At 46.0% G+C, this 16,356-nt stretch overlaps 1 protein-coding gene across 3 annotated transcripts in view; it reads right to left on the bottom strand.

Moving 5' to 3' along the window:
- Nucleotides 1–4,074: 4,074 nt before the first annotated feature.
- ago3a (argonaute RISC catalytic component 3a) overlaps nt 4,075–16,356 on the bottom strand; it is a 30,456-nt gene continuing 18,174 nt past the window's right edge. Inside the window, exons 6-20 of one of the 3 annotated variants that reach the window (XR_003932434.1) lie at nt 14,946–15,080; nt 14,749–14,836; nt 13,862–14,009; nt 13,474–13,593; nt 11,769–11,912; nt 10,804–10,937; nt 10,235–10,419; nt 9,959–10,118; nt 9,662–9,752; nt 9,322–9,516; nt 8,972–9,106; nt 8,311–8,412; nt 7,388–7,587; nt 6,985–7,209; nt 4,075–6,350 (exon numbers count right to left, since the gene is read on the bottom strand). Coding sequence is in view for 2 of the 3 variants with exons in the window: in XM_030103325.1 (XP_029959185.1) it covers nt 7,101–7,209; nt 7,388–7,587; nt 8,311–8,412; nt 8,972–9,106; nt 9,322–9,516; nt 9,662–9,752; nt 9,959–10,118; nt 10,235–10,419; nt 10,804–10,937; nt 11,769–11,912; nt 13,474–13,593; nt 13,862–14,009; nt 14,749–14,836; nt 14,946–15,080 (1,946 nt within the window). In the remaining variant the exon portion in view is untranslated. Of the gene's footprint in view, nt 6,351–6,500; nt 7,210–7,387; nt 7,588–8,310; nt 8,413–8,971; nt 9,107–9,321; nt 9,517–9,661; nt 9,753–9,958; nt 10,119–10,234; nt 10,420–10,803; nt 10,938–11,768; nt 11,913–13,473; nt 13,594–13,861; nt 14,010–14,748; nt 14,837–14,945; nt 15,081–16,356 lie in introns of those variants that run through there. The other 2 variants (XM_030103325.1, XM_030103326.1) reach the window with 2 other exon arrangements.

The raw sequence follows: 16,356 nt of genomic DNA, 5'->3' as shown, positions 1-16,356 counted from the left end.
TCCATGTCTCTGATCCTCTGATTAGGGTGAAGGACGACCAACAGAAATAAAACAAAACAAAACAACAAAAGAAGAAGAAAATATACAAATCATCACAACAACAATTCATTCTTGGTTCATGGTACAGGCACAGGTCTCTGTAATCCAGCACACCGGAGAACCTGCTGGTTCGTGTCAGACTGGGCCAGGACCGCATCCGGAAATCCTGCCGGGACATCCGGATCACTGCCCGCCCGGCGGAACCCGGACGGAGCGACGGATCTCCCGACGCGGTCCGACCCAGGCCTCGTTTCTGTCCCGACATCGGTACAAATGAGATGGAGCGATCTTCCGAAGCTCGCGCTGGATCCGTGCGTCAGAGTCCACTCAGTCGTGTCGCAGTGTTAGTGGTTTTACTCGAGATGAGGACGCCGGGTCGGGGAAATCAATGCAGATCAAGTACGAAGGCTTGTGTTCTCAATAGGCCACCCGACGCAGGCATCACATTAAAAAAAAAAAAAAAAAAAAAAAAGAAAGAAAGAGGTTTCTGACTATTATGTAAGAACGCACTTAAGGCTGAGGCATGTCTGTTTGTTTTGTGGAATGAGACCTGTTCCTGTGGTAAAATATTCTGGCACAAGAGGGAGGAAAAACTGACAGGAGACACTTTGAAGAGGAAAGAAGCAACGCCTACGCTAACAATTTTACCATAATCCAACAAGACCTTTTTTTTTTATTATTTTAAAACCTTTTCAACATATTTCTTTCCTTCCTTCCCCCGCCATTAACTCATCCTACACCGGTTCACTCGCCCTTTTACTGGCTTGGGAAATTTACATGGCTGATGTACCAAATTAGCAGCTTTGGGACGAAAAGTCGGCAATGTGGCTTCGAAATGGTTCCCTTCGTCAGAGATGAGCTGCAACATGTGGGGGGGTTGTGGGGGGGGGGGGATTGGCATTCCTCAGGTGGTGAAAGAAGAGCGGAGGGTTAAAGAAGAGAGAAGAGAGGGAGGGAGAGTCGACCCGTCAAACGCCAAAGCGGAGCGGGTCGAACCCTCGTCCTCCCCCCTCGCACGCCCCCTCCATATTGTTGTGCTTGCTGTCTAGGAGAATAAGGCGTCAACATAGAGGGGGAGGGGCTTAAAGGTCTCTCCCTCCTGGCTCCGCCCCCCCCACCATGTCGCAAAAAAATAATGATGCGGAGACTCCAGCCGCTTATACGCACTCTCAATAAATACACCATAAAATATTCCGCATATATATAATTCATATATATATTTAAAGAACAACACATTTAAATAGGACAACAAAAGGAAAAAAAAAAAAAAAAAGTCGGCTCAAGAACAATTTCTCAAAATCGGATAAGTGTTAAGACAAAACAGAATATTTTGTACAGTTATACTTACTTTGACTCTAAAATAGTTACTGTATAAGAATATCGCAATCAGGCATTACTCAAGCATTATATGTCATAATAAAAGCAATTTGCAGTTTTCTTTCATGTAGTATAACATATGCAGCATACCAAGGTAAGTGAGGTGCAGTGTTTTCTTGGTTTTTTTTTTTTTTTGTCGTTTCTTTTTTGTTGAGATTCCTTGTAATAGAAAGATTTCACCCCCCCTGGACTGAAAAGGTACCCACAGAACGACAGCGACCGTCCCCTCGGATTTCAGTCGACACCCTACCGGCTCAAGACAAGGATACTGCTGGGCACACATTCCCTCCGTCAGGGACAAGACACATGGCAGGGCATTGCACTAGGATGGAGAAACAAAAACAAAAACAAAAAAAAAAAAAAGAACGCGCCATGGGCTGCTGCTGGGGCTGGGCGTCAAGAGGAGGGTCTCAATACTGACACTGGCTCTGGTAGGTTCGTTTCTATACCTGCTGGAAAACGACACTTGAATGAAGTGTTAGATCTCACTCATGCTGCTTTTCTGAGTGGAAGGATAAATGCCATTCGCGAGGGAAAACCTTAATTCCACAGTGCAAAAACCGAAAAAAAAAAGAAAAGAAAAGGTTTTGATGCCAATGGGTGACGGTCTGACGCCCAGCCCTGGCTGTAACAAAGTGTCGAGTGTCGGGCGGCGGCGGCTCCGGAGCGGACGGCCGCCGCCCGAGAGCAGGCCGACTCCGCCGAGCCGAAGTCACAAAGAGCATGAGGCACACTTTTAACGACCGACTGCTTCCGTCTTGGGTGACACTCGTCCCCTGGGCTCCCCGTGCGCGCCGAGGTCCGGGTCCTCCGGACGGGAGCGGACTGGAGGGACAGCGATGGAAACCTCTTGGCTGTGTGTGTCTGAGCGAGAGTGGCAGTCTTAAAGTGCTGTGCTGTGTTTGTCATTCACGGGCTGGGCTGCGTCACACACCACTAAGTGTCGGCTGACCACCCCCGACCCCTGACCCCCGAACCCACCCAAACACTCCTTCCACTGTACCAACAACACCATTGGTCCAAGACACTAAACGCACTAGTAAGCAAGAGCTCAACCACAACCACATACTTGGCATTATGTTCTATTTCCACGTAGGCTTGATGTCTAAATACATGACACACGTTTGCATTGCCATCTCTAAAAAAAACAAAACAAAAAAACAGTGAGTGTAAAATGCAATTCTTCCTGCATTGCAATGTTTGTTTGTTTTTTTTAAGGAGATTCTATTTCTTTGATTTTACATTGTTTGCTTTCAATTTACAGCACCATCAAGAGGAAAGGCACTTTCTGTGGACTTTGTTTTTCTCTCGCTCCATTGCTACCTTCCACCACCAACAGAGAGCAACCAAAATCAAGAAACATTGATCGATCACTCGAAATGGAACACGCCTTCACTTCCATTCAAAAAAAAGAAAAAAACGAAGAAAGAAAGGGAAAAAAAAAAATAAGATGGAGACACTGACCTTTAAAAGTTAATTTGCCAATTTTCCTCAGCAGACAGTCGTCAGTTTGTGGGGTAATGTGTTTGTTCTCCAGCTTCCATAAACACTCGTCCGCGTTAGCGAGCCTAATCGAGAGCCGAAGGACGCGGCTTCCTGCGAGCCGAGAGATTAGCGCGCCGTTTTATTTCAATCAAATCCAACAAGTCGTTTTTAATAGAACTGGAAGGACAAACAACGCTTTCCCCCTTTGCTGTTTGACACAGTGTCTGTTGATGAAAAACGGCCCACATAAATAACATCTCGGTGTATTCCTCCCCCCCCACCCCCCCCCCCCCCCCCCCCCACCCCAGAACGGTTCGAGCTCATGTTCGGTCACTTCTCTACAAGCTCGTATTCACAAAGCCGAGCTGATGACATTTCAAATGTACGCGAGGCAAACACATCTGCTATGTAAACATGTGTTCAACCGCCCTCCGGGGTGCACTTCACACGCCGCCCCAACATCCGCTACAGACGTGAGCGAGTCCATCATCTCCTTCCCTACAAAAACACTTCCAACACAACCTTTACTTCTTTTTCCTCTCACTGATTCCTTCCGACACACACACACCAAAGCACACATACTCGACTGGATCACAGCCCACGACATTGTCTTTCAGCTCTAACCTTCCTCACACCTCCCGGGGGTGTTGTGGATGAGATTGTTCGGCCCTGGAATGTGCTCCTCTGGCACCGCGGAGTAAATGTTCGGACGTAAAAGGGAAACGGAGCGAAAACATGATTACAGGCTTTGTCACACCACAGATTAATCTCGAGGACAACTCCTTTTTTTATTTATATATATATATATATATATATATATATATATATATATATATATATATATCTGGGGTCTTGAAGACGGAGACCAGCAAACAGGAAGGTTTCAATCCCCCGAAACGGAGAACTACTCCCGATTTATCATTCAGAGATCTCTCACTCTTCTTTCAAATAAATCAAAACTTTAAAAACCACTCGACCCTTCCTTTTCCACCCTCCGATCTCCACCGAGGAGCTGGCCTCAGCGCCGGGTGAATCAAACACGACCAGGTTTTCAGAGGACAGTATGCTGACGTTTCATCTCCAAACCTCCAATTGTGTGAACATCTACGAAAAAAAAAAAAAAAAAATGTAAAGGAAAAAAAAAAGCTTTCAGCATCCTGCTTTTTTTTTCTCCCCCGAACATCGAAGCATGAGGTGGTTTTAAGTCCACGTCCCGATCAATAACAGTACGACAGTCCAAACACACGTCACTAGTTGCAACAACCCACCAATGTTCACACATACACTTTACGTTATACAGTGACACAGGAACAAGTCAACAGTCTATTGCAATAATAAAAATTTTGTTATACATTTTCTTTTTTCTTTTCTTTTTTAACCGTCACTTATCATGATACATTTATTACTAAGATTAATAATTAGACTACTTTATTATTTTTTTTCTGTTAGCAAAAATAAGTGGTGTGCATTACATAATTTAAAATGTACAAATATACTTTCAATCTGGCTTTTTAAAAAGGCTTTCAGATACTAGTGAAATCATGAAGGCTCAAACCCACTGGCCCCCCCCGCCCCCCCCCCCACACACACACACGGGAAGGCTCGCCTGTGAGAGGCTAACAGCGAACAGCAGAGGCACAGACCTACACCAAACCTCACTGTCTTTGTACCGTTTACAAGAAATGTAGACCTCTAACGCAACAAACCATAGCAGTGGGACTTTTTTCTCCTCTCCATCAGCCAGTGAGGTTAACCGTTTTCTGTTTGTTTTTTTTTTCTTTTTGTTTTTTGTTTTTCTCAGACTCCGACCTCAGCCACCGGTTCATGTAAAGTCTCGTAAAGAGGTTCAGCTTCTAACTCAGACAGAGTAGCACCACGCCTGTGTTCAGTCCCCAAACACATGCTTCTTTTAGTGCAGATAACTTTTTTTTTTTTAAACAGCCCCCCCCCCACCCAGCCCACCCCGAAACCAGCTTCAAGTCGTCGGCGGATGCGAGGAGCTCCGCGGTGACCCAGATACACACTTCACAAACTGTCAGCTGTATTTCTCTGTGTCATCCGCTTAACTCCCCGGCTTTTTTTGATCTGAGCCCCGACTCCGGGCCGTTCACATGGACGGGAATCCAATCTGGCCTTGAAATTAGGATTTCTACTGAACAAAAAAAAAAAATATCGTTATTGGAGGAGTTTAATCAAAGGTCAAGGCCAGCTGGGCGGCCCGTGTACCCGGCCCTCCAGTTCCAGACACACCGTTAGCAGCTGGGATCCATGACTTGGTGTGTGTCGAGCGAAGGAGACAACTCGGCCTGCTTCACTTGAACGCTGCTCTAAAGCAAAGCCAACGGCCGACTCTGCTGCGTCGGCAAATACAATAAATATATTAATCTTAGGTTGAGTTGAATGAGATGTATAGAAAAGTCAGTAGACGGCTGTAGAGAAGAATTAAGAGGCATCGAGTGAAACTTTCTTGCTTCAAACTATCTTATGCTGTCCATTTGTTAGAATATACTCTGTGATCATTTTTGCCCCACGAAGAACAAGACCCCCGCTGATCAAGGCTGCAGCTTTTGACCGTTACACACTTAACTTCCACCAGGCACTTGAATACTAAAACCTTTTTATGGCCTTTATTCTCCACTGTGCTGCTGCGATCTGAGCGAGCCCTCCATGGCAAACCGGCGATCAGGAATATTGTGAAGCCACTCACAATATGATCATAAAGTATCCTCAAACCGCAGAGGAGCGGAAAATCCTTCAGTTCAAGTAAAAAAATGCAAGAACCACGAAAACTGCAGTTGCGCCGTTTGTAGCCGACAGCAAGGGCAAACTCATAAAACACGCCTGTCAATCGACTCGCAGAGGAGCAGCGGATGAAAGTGCCTTGCACAGTGGCAAAACTTCTCTCCTTTGGAGGACACCCACTTCCAAATGAAATGCGAAACTGTACTTTCGAGTCATTTAAGTCCCCTAAAATCCTCTCTTCCCTTCGTTCAGCTGATTATTGCACTAGAGGAAACCATCGGCGTGATCTCTATTTATCCACCGAGCTCCGGAGGGAAACGCCAGATAAAGCAGAGAGAAAATGGATCGATGATGATTACTGGAGTTGAAAATGAAATCTCACGTGATTAAGTACTTTCAGCACGGAGAGCTAGAATCATCAAAAAAAATGCTTCACATAATGGAAAAAGAGCAGAATCAAATGACAGTGTTATACTTTAAATAAAACCCATAGATGGCTGCGGTTCAGCGAGTGATATACCAGCCAGTAGAAACCGTGACAGCTTACAATTAAGAGACGATTCAGAACTTTTCTGAAACCTTTACAAGACGACAACTTCTTTGCTTGTGACTTTTGGGGAGGGGGGCATTTACCTCGTCGCCAACAGGTGGCAGTGTGCTCAAAAGAATTTTTGTAGCTCCATGAGAATGGCTGCTGATATCACACACTGGTGAAAAAGGAGAGAAAAGAAGAGGGAGGATAAATGTGGCGTCTGGGAGGACCTCAGGTCCACCAAACCATGTGGGGAAATAAATCAGAGAGCCGTCTGGCCCTCGCTTCTCTGCTCCCTCGCTTTATAGATGAGGGGGGGGGGGGGGGGGGGGGGGGGGGGGGGGGGGGGGGGGAATCTAGAGAGACGACAGTAGAACTGACTGAATGTGAAAAGTGCTGCTGCTCAAACTGACTTGAGGTACTGGAGATGGCAGAGGAACAGATTAACAGACTCAAGGAAAGGCTGTGACAGGAGAAAAAATGGAAGTAGAGGGTGGAAAAAATAATGACCCACTACGCCACAAATAAAAGAGGCAAACAGGAAAGAACAGATAGGAGGGGCGATGAAGGGGGGGGGGGGGGCTGATAACGGTGAAAATAAACTAGTTGGCTGGTTTGATATTGCATAATAGTGCTGAGTTTCTCTCTTGTTTGTTTTTAAAGCAGCGTTTGCATCCTCAGTCCAGTGTGGGGGCGCCTCCTCCCCTCCCTCCTTTCCTCTGCACAGTGTCAGGTCCGGATTGACTAGGCATGTTGTGGGGGTGGGGGTGGGGGTGGGGGGGTGTGCGGGTTGCGGGACTTGCACCTACGAGGATTCCTTGACTGGCAAGCCGGGCGTGCGTGGTTGTGTTTGTGTGATTCTTCTGTATGTGGTGGAGATGGCGGTGGAGGCGGCGGTGGTGGTGGTGGGGGGGGGGGGTGGAGCTCAGGCAAAGTACATGGTCCTCAGGGTGTCGTGGTGAATCTGCACAGCTTTGGCCAGCGCCTGGGGGTCCCGGCCGTTACTCTGGCCAGACACGTGGCTGCCCTCGGCGCTGCAGGACAGACAAGACGGGAGCAGTGAAAATTTTAAAACGGCCAATTAACACTTAATTTTAATTAATGATTCAGAGGAGAAATGAAGACGGAGCTGGGCTTCCTGTTGGAATTACTGAGAGACCAGTGAGACGCCCCATGGCGGCTCCGTTCTCATCCGTCTCCTCCTCCCCTCACCTGTCGTGTTCTTTGTCCACCAGATGGTAGCGGGCGCGGAAGGCCACCAGGTGGGCGTAGTAGGCTGGCGCGGGGATGGAGACTGAGCGGGTACAGCGCACGTAGGTGTGGCACAACTGGTAGGTGAGCAGCTGGAACTCGTCGGCGGTGAAACAATTGTCGTCCCACAGCACGTGATAGTGGGAGGGCCGGCTGGTGCCCTGAGAGGAGGAACGCAAATCACACATTCGGTCTGAAGCAGGCAGATAACAACACAGGTCATGTGCAAGAATGTAAAATAACCCTTGACAAATTAATTCCTGCATGAAAATATAGGACCACTATGATTGTCTTTGGTGTTTTATAATATTTGCATAACAATCATTGATATATTAGATTTCATTTTGGGTTTTTTTTCTTTATTTCCACCTTTTTCAGTGCCAATTGTCCAAGTTTGTTCATGTCTGAAATAAACATTAAGAAATGTGCTACACAAAACTGTAAAGGCAGAAAAAAAATCAAAAAAATCAACAAGAAATAAGAACAAAAAACAGAAAACTTTCTGTTAATATGTTAATTAAGGGTCAATCTCTCTCATCCCCAGCCTCCCGTACGTCTACAATACCTCCACATCCTGCTTTACATGAACACACGTAAATATATGAAATATCCATTTTTTTGTTTTGTGTCGAATCATGTTGAAAAGTTTTAAAAAGAACTTTAAAAAATGTATTTGATATCATCTAAACATAGTTTTTTATGGAATTGTTTTGTGTTCTTCAAAACTTGTCTTTTAATTCAGAGACTTTAAAATCATCTAATAGTTTGTCGCGAGCTTTAGTACACGGTTTCTTTTAATGATCCGTTTGCAGCCAGGCAGAATTCTGTGGAAGTGTGTGAGGAAGGCCACAGTCTGGGCCGGGAGGGCGAGAGGTGAGCCTCACCTGTATTCCAGCGTGACTGCAGAGGTAAAAGTCGAACTCATAGGGATGAGTGATGTCTGTATCCACGGTAGTACCAGCAGGAATGTTTCCACTGCGTCCAACCTGGCAAGACAAGAATCGGTTTATTTACTCCATTTTTCACCATTAAAAAAAAAACAACAACAGGGACATAATGCATAGGATGCAGGGGGGGAAAACAACAGGAAACTAAGCTTTTAAAAGTTAAAATTACATCAGGAAGGTACAAAAAGACGAGGAAAGGAGAACTAGTTGAGGGCGGGATTCAAGCCAAAGGTTCACCAAGTGCTTTTCAAAACAACCAATTAAAGGCCAAAAGCTCTGGAGAGTCTAATGCTCAGCATGTGAGTGCCTGCATGGAAAATAAGGTTGTTATAGGCCGAGTCTTACTCTGGGGGCCTTGAGTGGCACTCCAGAGCTCTCGCTTCGCATTGGGCCCTAATGCTTTAATCGAACATAATTACACGGGTTAGGAGGGTGAACAGTCCAACTGACAACAAAAGGTAATTAAAGAGAGCATTTCCAGGGCTTAACGTGCTAACGCAGAGCATAAAAAAAGAAGGCGCACTGTGCTGGCTTTTAATGGGTGCATTCCCTGTGTCATGTTAAAATGGAGTGTGTGCGCGAGCTGCTGCGGACTCACTCTCTCGTTGCGGTCGGCGCAGAAGAGGCGCGTATGGTGGCGTTTTTGTACAACAATGTAGGTGATGCCGGGCTGGTACTCCTTCTCCAGGCTGATACAGGCCTCGCGGATGGCCAGCAGCTCATAATACAGCACCTGAAGGAGGGGGAGGACAACAAAAACAAAAACTTCTAAGACTAAGCTGATTTGGAAGAAAAGAGGGCAGCATAAGACAGTCTCCAGTTAAAAAAAAATAATATCAAGCGTGTGACTCGCACTGCAGCACCAACCGGTGGTGAAAGTCTGAATTTGGTCGACGAGCTGAGTGCCATTTTCCTCCTTTTATCAAAGCTCTGCTGAGAGACACGCACCTGTCTGAACTGGCCCTCTGAAACTCCGTCCCTGTAGAAAATGATCCTGGTGGGCTTGTAGCGGGTCGACTTGTAAAACTGGATGAGCAGCTCTCGCACCATGGAGGCCAGGTCCTGGATGACCTCCTGCCTGGGCCTCTGGACCCGCACAGTGGCACAGTACCTGCTGGGGTGAGCGTCCATGCTGCCGACCACCTGAGCACGAAAACGTGACAATGAACAGCTGAATGCAGAAGGAAACTGGCATCTGGACTCAACAGTTACAAGTTAATAAATTACACAATAATTAGTAAGATGGAAATAAATTCAAGAGGGGGGAACAAAAAAAAAAAAAACTAACTGCTGCAATCGATGGCTTCTTCCCATCTCCAGCCGGCGGATGTGTAACATCTGCTCCCAAGAAGATAACTGGCTGCTGAAAGACTGATGGTCTGCGGATCACAGGAAACACCAGAGTCAATAATTCAAAGAGTCGGATAATACGACGCTCAAGATCTCCTCCCGTACAACAAACACTCAGTCGACACATTTAAAACAAACTGCTGAACAAATTATCCATGAACTCAGTTCTGCTTCTCCTCATATTTCTTCAAAGTTGAGCTCTTGAGGGGCACGGCGGTGGAAGAGCGCGTCTCACCGTTGGTGAGGCACCAGGATGTTGTTGATGCCTCCCAGCTTCACATTGATCTTGAGGCAGAGGTTGGAGAGGGTCTGAGGGGACGTCTTCACCACGTTCTTCACCTGGACGCACTGCGTGGCCATGCCGAGCAGAGTGTCTCCCACGCGCTTCACCTCCGCTGCGAGTGGATTAAAAAAACAGAAATAAAAATCAAGATTCAAGATCTTTACCGTAAAGAGGAATATAGAATTTAGAATATAGAAGTTCAAAAACATGCTGAGGCTGTTTTCTAACCATAGACGGGGGTTTTTCCCGGCAGGATGACGATGATGAGCTGCAGTCCAGCGTAGGTGTTCTTCAGGTGTCTGAACATGGGCTCCACGCTGTCCGCTCCCTGGGCGTATTTACAGAAACAAGGCTGGCCTTGAATGGGCATCCCAGCGTCTTTAGAGATCTTTCGAAGCTGGTCTGTAAAACTCCTACAAGAGGAAAAACAGAGAGGAGGATTAGTCTGAAAGTGCCAAAAGCTTCTGAGAGTAAGTTTGTAAAAAAAAAAAAAAAAAAAGTACATCAATCAAAATTCAACTTTGGGAAAGTACCAACATTCTTCCATCTTTATTTATTAAAATACTGAGCCCAAATTCAAGCCTATGTGTATTTATGTTGATCGTGATAGTTGATAGTCAACTGAACTCATTTGTAACGTCTGAACAGCAGAATGAGAAAAGCAAAAGTGACGTGATTAGAAATGCCGATCAGACTCCATCATCATGACACTGTGTGACAGCTCAGCACCATCGGTACGACCAACACGGCGGCACAGCACTGCACAGGAAAAGAGACGACAGCAAAAAGGCTCTCACTTGAGGATTTCTTCTCGACACTGCCTCTGTGTGGCGAAGCAGGCAATGGCCCACATTTTGATCTCGACCCCAGTGTGGAACTGCTTCCCCCTCATGTCCCACACGCCGTGGCTGGGCGTGGCCACGGTGCGGTTCTGAAACAACAAGGCCGGCTCAACACAGGTACCCGATTATGAGGGCGGACACTCACATTGATGCCATTCATACGGACTCACAGATGAACAGGCATGCACACACTTTCTGTCAAGACTCACTCAAACCACACACACAAACACACACACACACACACACACACACACACAGACACTCATTCACTCACTGAGTCACACACAACATGGGACAACAGAACAGAACAGACACACTGTGACATAAAAACATCCATCTCTAATAAAACTGAGAAGAATATGTAACATCTGCATGGAATAACTTGAATAAAATCATCACACTGTGTAATGCGCTTATGTGTTTCAGGTGTTGCACTGTGTGTGTGTGTGTGTGTGTGTGTGTGTGTGTGTGTGTGTGTGTGTGTGTGTGTGTGTGTCACTAGTTCATAGCTGACAGTGAAAAAACTCAGGGCATAATCTAGAGTGGGTGTGTCTCCTTAAAGATAAACAGACAGATGTTAATCAAGGCTGTGGTTCAGTCTCGACAAGCAGATTCTCTCAACATGTTCCAATCATTAACCACTGTTTTTAGCAATATTCTATCAGTGACCCAGCCATGATGTGGGTATTCTTTAGAAAAACTAAAAGCATTTTTTCAATTGTTTCATACCATTGTTTTGAAGAAACAAAGCCTTTGCTATCGAGACTCAACCCCAGCGGTCAAACAGGACTGACACCGTGAAGCACAAACAGAAGCCGGAGAGTTAGTTCCCCTCGAACAGGCGGTGGGAGCGAGGGCCGCTCGAGGGGACGGCGTGTCAGACAAACAGAGAGAATGGGCGTGATTTAAAAGAAGGGTACCATAAAGTGCTCTGTGCTCACCCTGCCGCCGTACTGCAGCATGGGGGCGGGTAGCACTCGCCCCGTCACGTGGGCCATCTCGTCGCGCACTTTGAACTGGAATTCCTGCACAAACGGGTCGGCCTCGTAGTTGGCACTGCGCACCTGGAAGGAGAGAGAGAGAGGGAGAGTGAGAGAGAGAGATGGGAGAATCAGCCGGGGTGGGATCGGGTGACGGCGTGAAACAAGACCACTGCGTTACTGAGAGGTTTTGGTTATGTATTGTCGCACGGCGCTGGTCTTTGTTCAAGCAGATTGCGTAAACGAATTAGACTCTCCTGTGTGTCCACTCACACTTCAAGAACTGAAGCAACGTCTCCACGTATCTCTTTAAACTAAATCCATCTCTTTGAATTTAATATGATTTCACCGTCTTCCACAACGCATTTCTTTGTGTTTTACATTGCTATCTTTTCAGAGAAGTCACACTCGTCTCCGGGGAACACTGCGTGCACGTCGTCCCGAGTCTGAGCGGGTTAAATATGAGGTTACAGAAGCCGACTGCGACCAGCTGGCTGGTCTGTCCGAAGGTAATGAAACCTGACTGTGTTACATATTATATCATCAGCTGCAGGTTGTTAATCAGAGAGCTAAGTGTAACGAGACACTCCGCACTAAAGTTGTTTAGTTTAATAAAGCATGTAAATAAAAGGCAGGGCTGATCAGGACTCGTTCTGAGGTCAGTTCAAGGGTTTGAGGTTTTTCCAAGATCAGGTCAAAAACCTCAAATGTAATTCAAATTGAAACTTGACTGTCTGGTGCGAGAACTGTATCGTCTCACCTCAATATTATTCAATATTAGAAGAGGAAAAACAAAACGCTCTCTTTTAATTTCAACTAGTCACAGAGTTGTAGCAATTAATATTCTATCATTCTGTCACTAACTGAGGCAGATCACCGACAGGACGCCAAGTCAACTGTCAGCAAAACGACAACCAGCGTACAGGGAGAACATGCAGCTCTGCCGTGAAATTCATTACGTCGTTCTGACAGACAAAGCTTATCTCGGCTTTTCTCCGTCCTTTTTTTTTTTTTGACATTCACCGCTGGTCCGCCTAATCTACTGAGTGCACCTAAATGAAAACACCGGCGCGGCGACATCTACAATGATTTCCTGTGTGCAAGTCCAGTCATTTTTCCCCCAGAGTGAGCAGATAAGAAGAGACGGGTTTAATAAGGTAACAACAGGTATTAAATGTGCATCGCTGATCTGATGGTGGCCAGAGGCGGTCAATGTTCTGTTTGTCGGTCCCTCCATAAACAACATGCAGCGGCTCACATCAAAGCCATTAACAGCTGGAACATTTGGTGGAGAGGCAGACATAACTTCTTTCAGTAATGTTAAAGGCCAATATGAGTGAGGCGATTAGAAATCCAGCATTGTGAGATGAAGATGAACAGCAGACAAATCGCAGCTTGTATAAAGCTGTGAAATGCCACTGGAAAAGCATTCTGTACAAATCTAATATAATGGCTCCCGTGCTGGGGTTCACTTTGCCTTCTGTGAGGTTGTGAAAATTAAAATCAAATCATCTCATGTCATGAAAAAGGAAAAAAGCAGCATACATATTTTTAAATGCATACTAATTGAAAATTCTCAACCATTCATGGCCATTTTTGCACTTGACAGTATCTGTAACGGTAACACCAGACCTCCAGGACTCACCAGCCTGCTGATCTCCTCCTGTCTGTCGGGCGCTGAGCGAGCTGTGGCTTTGATCATAGTGGAGGTCTGATTATCTGTCAGCTTCTTTATGCACCGTTGGCCGGCTACAATGTTACACACCTGCAAGAAAACAAAAGCAAAAAAAAAAAAAAAAAAAGTTGTACCGGAACATGTATTTTTAATCATTTCGACTACTATATAGCCGGCGGAGGACTGTCTGTCCACCCCCGGGCTTTTGTCTGCAGCTGCTCCTGTTTATACAGTCGGCAGACAGGCACACCTGGGAGCTGCCGGGCAGAGCCGGCACCGCAGGTTTCATCACACTCGATTCAACGGTAAACGCTGGACAGAGAAATTGAGCGGGAACGGCCTCTTGTTTTTCTCTCACCTCCAGGGGCAGGTAGGTGTGCTTCTGCTCCTGGCCCACCTGTAGACAGGGCAAATGCGGATACTTGAGCTGCAGGTTGTACTTCTCCCTGAAGTACTGGGCTACAGTGCGCTCTACAGTTTGGCCGTTCTCCAACTGCAGAGGGAACCTGCAAGGACAAAGAGCAGTCTGAATGAGAATGACTGAGGCTTATTCAAACACACCAGTGCTGGATCAAGGTCACCGCCGGTGCGAGTCCTGCCACAGCGTGTTTAGCAATTACTGTGCAAAAAACAATGGAAAATTCGATGCTACCTTTGCCAAAATATTTTCATGTAATTTTAGCACTGCATGATTGTATCTTCTTCCATTTGGTCATATTTATTTCCATGAAAATATGGACTAAAAACATCGCAAATTGCAAAAATGTCACTCATGCTTATTGTATCTCTCACTCCAGAAAATGTGACTGAAACTAAATAACTGAGCGAAATCACGTGTTAGCATGCAAACTTCAATAAACTCTAAACAGGTTATATCCAGCTGAGTGGCCAAAAAAAAATTTAAAAAAAGGAACAGCGCCATAACTAGGTTATTTATGGTTGGTGAATTGGATTTCTTCATCTGTGGAGGACACTACAGGAATCCGTACTGAACTCCAGGAGCTCGTTTTTTGGAGCCGAAAACGCACAAAAGAGATGGACTCAGAAACGCTGATCTGCAGCCACACAGCCGCTTCTCGAGTGGATGACTAATGTTGACCGCATGGCTGCGGGATGAGTCAGCCATTATCTGGTTTGTTTGGTGGTGAATTGGTGATCGCGTCCTCTGTGGTGCGTGTCTCCCCCCCCCCCCTCTTCCGCACGCCACAGTCTCCTGTTGCCGCGCCCACCAAGAAGCTGACTCACGTTTGATGGCTGGCAGGCCGACGGGTCACATTGCAGACACGGTACTTCCTCCGCATGGTTCCACAGTGCGTCACCTCCACCTTCAAGCCTGGTGAATAATGAACGAGTGTTGTCTCTTTCTCCTGCTTAAGCTCTCTCTCTCTCCCATCACACACACAAACACACACGTTTGCTAATCTTTCCAGCACCATCTTTACCTTTGATTTCTTTGGTGAATTTGACTCGGTGTGAGTCTGTGAGAGGGCGAGGCTGTTCGTCGATGTTGTGGATATCCAGGACTTCGCACATGAACTGGATGACTGGCTGGGCCTTGTAGAAGGCGGTGGCAGATACTGCAGGATGAAACAAAGATAAGAGTCATTTCATAAAAACAAAATCCAATTCTATCAAACTCCATGAAACCTCAAGGAATAATTAAAGGGAAATCTAAAATGGACAGGCAGCTATTAATACTATGAATTCTAGCACACTTTGACGTTGTTCAGGCCTGAACAACTCAAAGCAAGTTTCATCCCTTTTATCAACTATTTTGACAACGTCATACAAAACAAAAAAGCCACAGACGTAGTATTTTAAAATCCAGATCAGGCATCGGCGGTAACTCTGGAGTGAAACTACATAAAGCTGCTCCACCTGCAAGAGAGCACCTATGAGAGCAGAGCATGACGCCTGAGTGGCTGCAGCTCCTTTGTCACGGTTTACAATGGTACAATCTGTTCACACTGAGTTTTGCATTAACAACACCATATTCCATTGTTGGGGGTAACCACTGCTCCCAGGACGTGAATAAACAGCGATATCTGCTTGAACAGGGATGATTCTGTGATGGCTCCTGTAATCTCCATATAATCTCGCTCATGTGATCATAGAAAGGCGATGCCCACGCATCTTGGAGAGAATCTGAACAGATATAGTGCCCAATGCACACAGTGTGTAAGCTGAAGCACATATCACACAGCGCAGACACAGCTTCAGCCGAGTAAAATGGCTCCTTCCTTTACAAAAAAAAAAGTAAAAAATAAAGACACGCTCGCGTCTAGAAACAGAGCCATTCCTCTCAATCTGAACACAGGAAGCACTGAAACATTAATAAGTGAGATGGCGAAGCACGACATGCAGCGTGAGAGAAATATCCCAAAAGCAGACAAAGCACAGAGGAAGATGAAAAAATAAATAAATAAATAAATAAACGAGCAAATCTGGAGAGCACGGTGGTGAGGTGGAGAGACTGGCGGATGAATAGTGCGGCTCAGCTGCTGTGATGTAAAAAAACCTTGGCTGACGGAACCGCGAGCACATCTGTGAGTGACGCGTCACACTGACAACTGCACTGTGGACACACACACACACACATACACACACACACACACACACACACACACTCCTGCCCAAAACCTTTCACAAGACCGGAAGTGACGTCATTTCCATACACTGGTGTCATTTGTGTGCATGTTTCATAAAAGTGAGTGTGTGTGTGTGACTCATGTAAATGTAAAAATTCAAACAGGTCTCATATTTAAATCATCATGATCACATGATACCTGCACTTTCACTGCGTATGACAGAGTGTGTACCGGACAGTGTTTGTCGTATTCACGCTTTTGTGTT

This window comes from Salarias fasciatus, chromosome 11 (genome assembly GCF_902148845.1).
Source record: "Salarias fasciatus chromosome 11, fSalaFa1.1, whole genome shotgun sequence".
NCBI classification, from domain to species: Eukaryota; Metazoa; Chordata; class Actinopteri; order Blenniiformes; family Blenniidae; genus Salarias; species Salarias fasciatus.
Note: the sequence above shows the minus strand (reverse complement) of the source record. Positions and strands in the feature narration are given on the sequence as shown.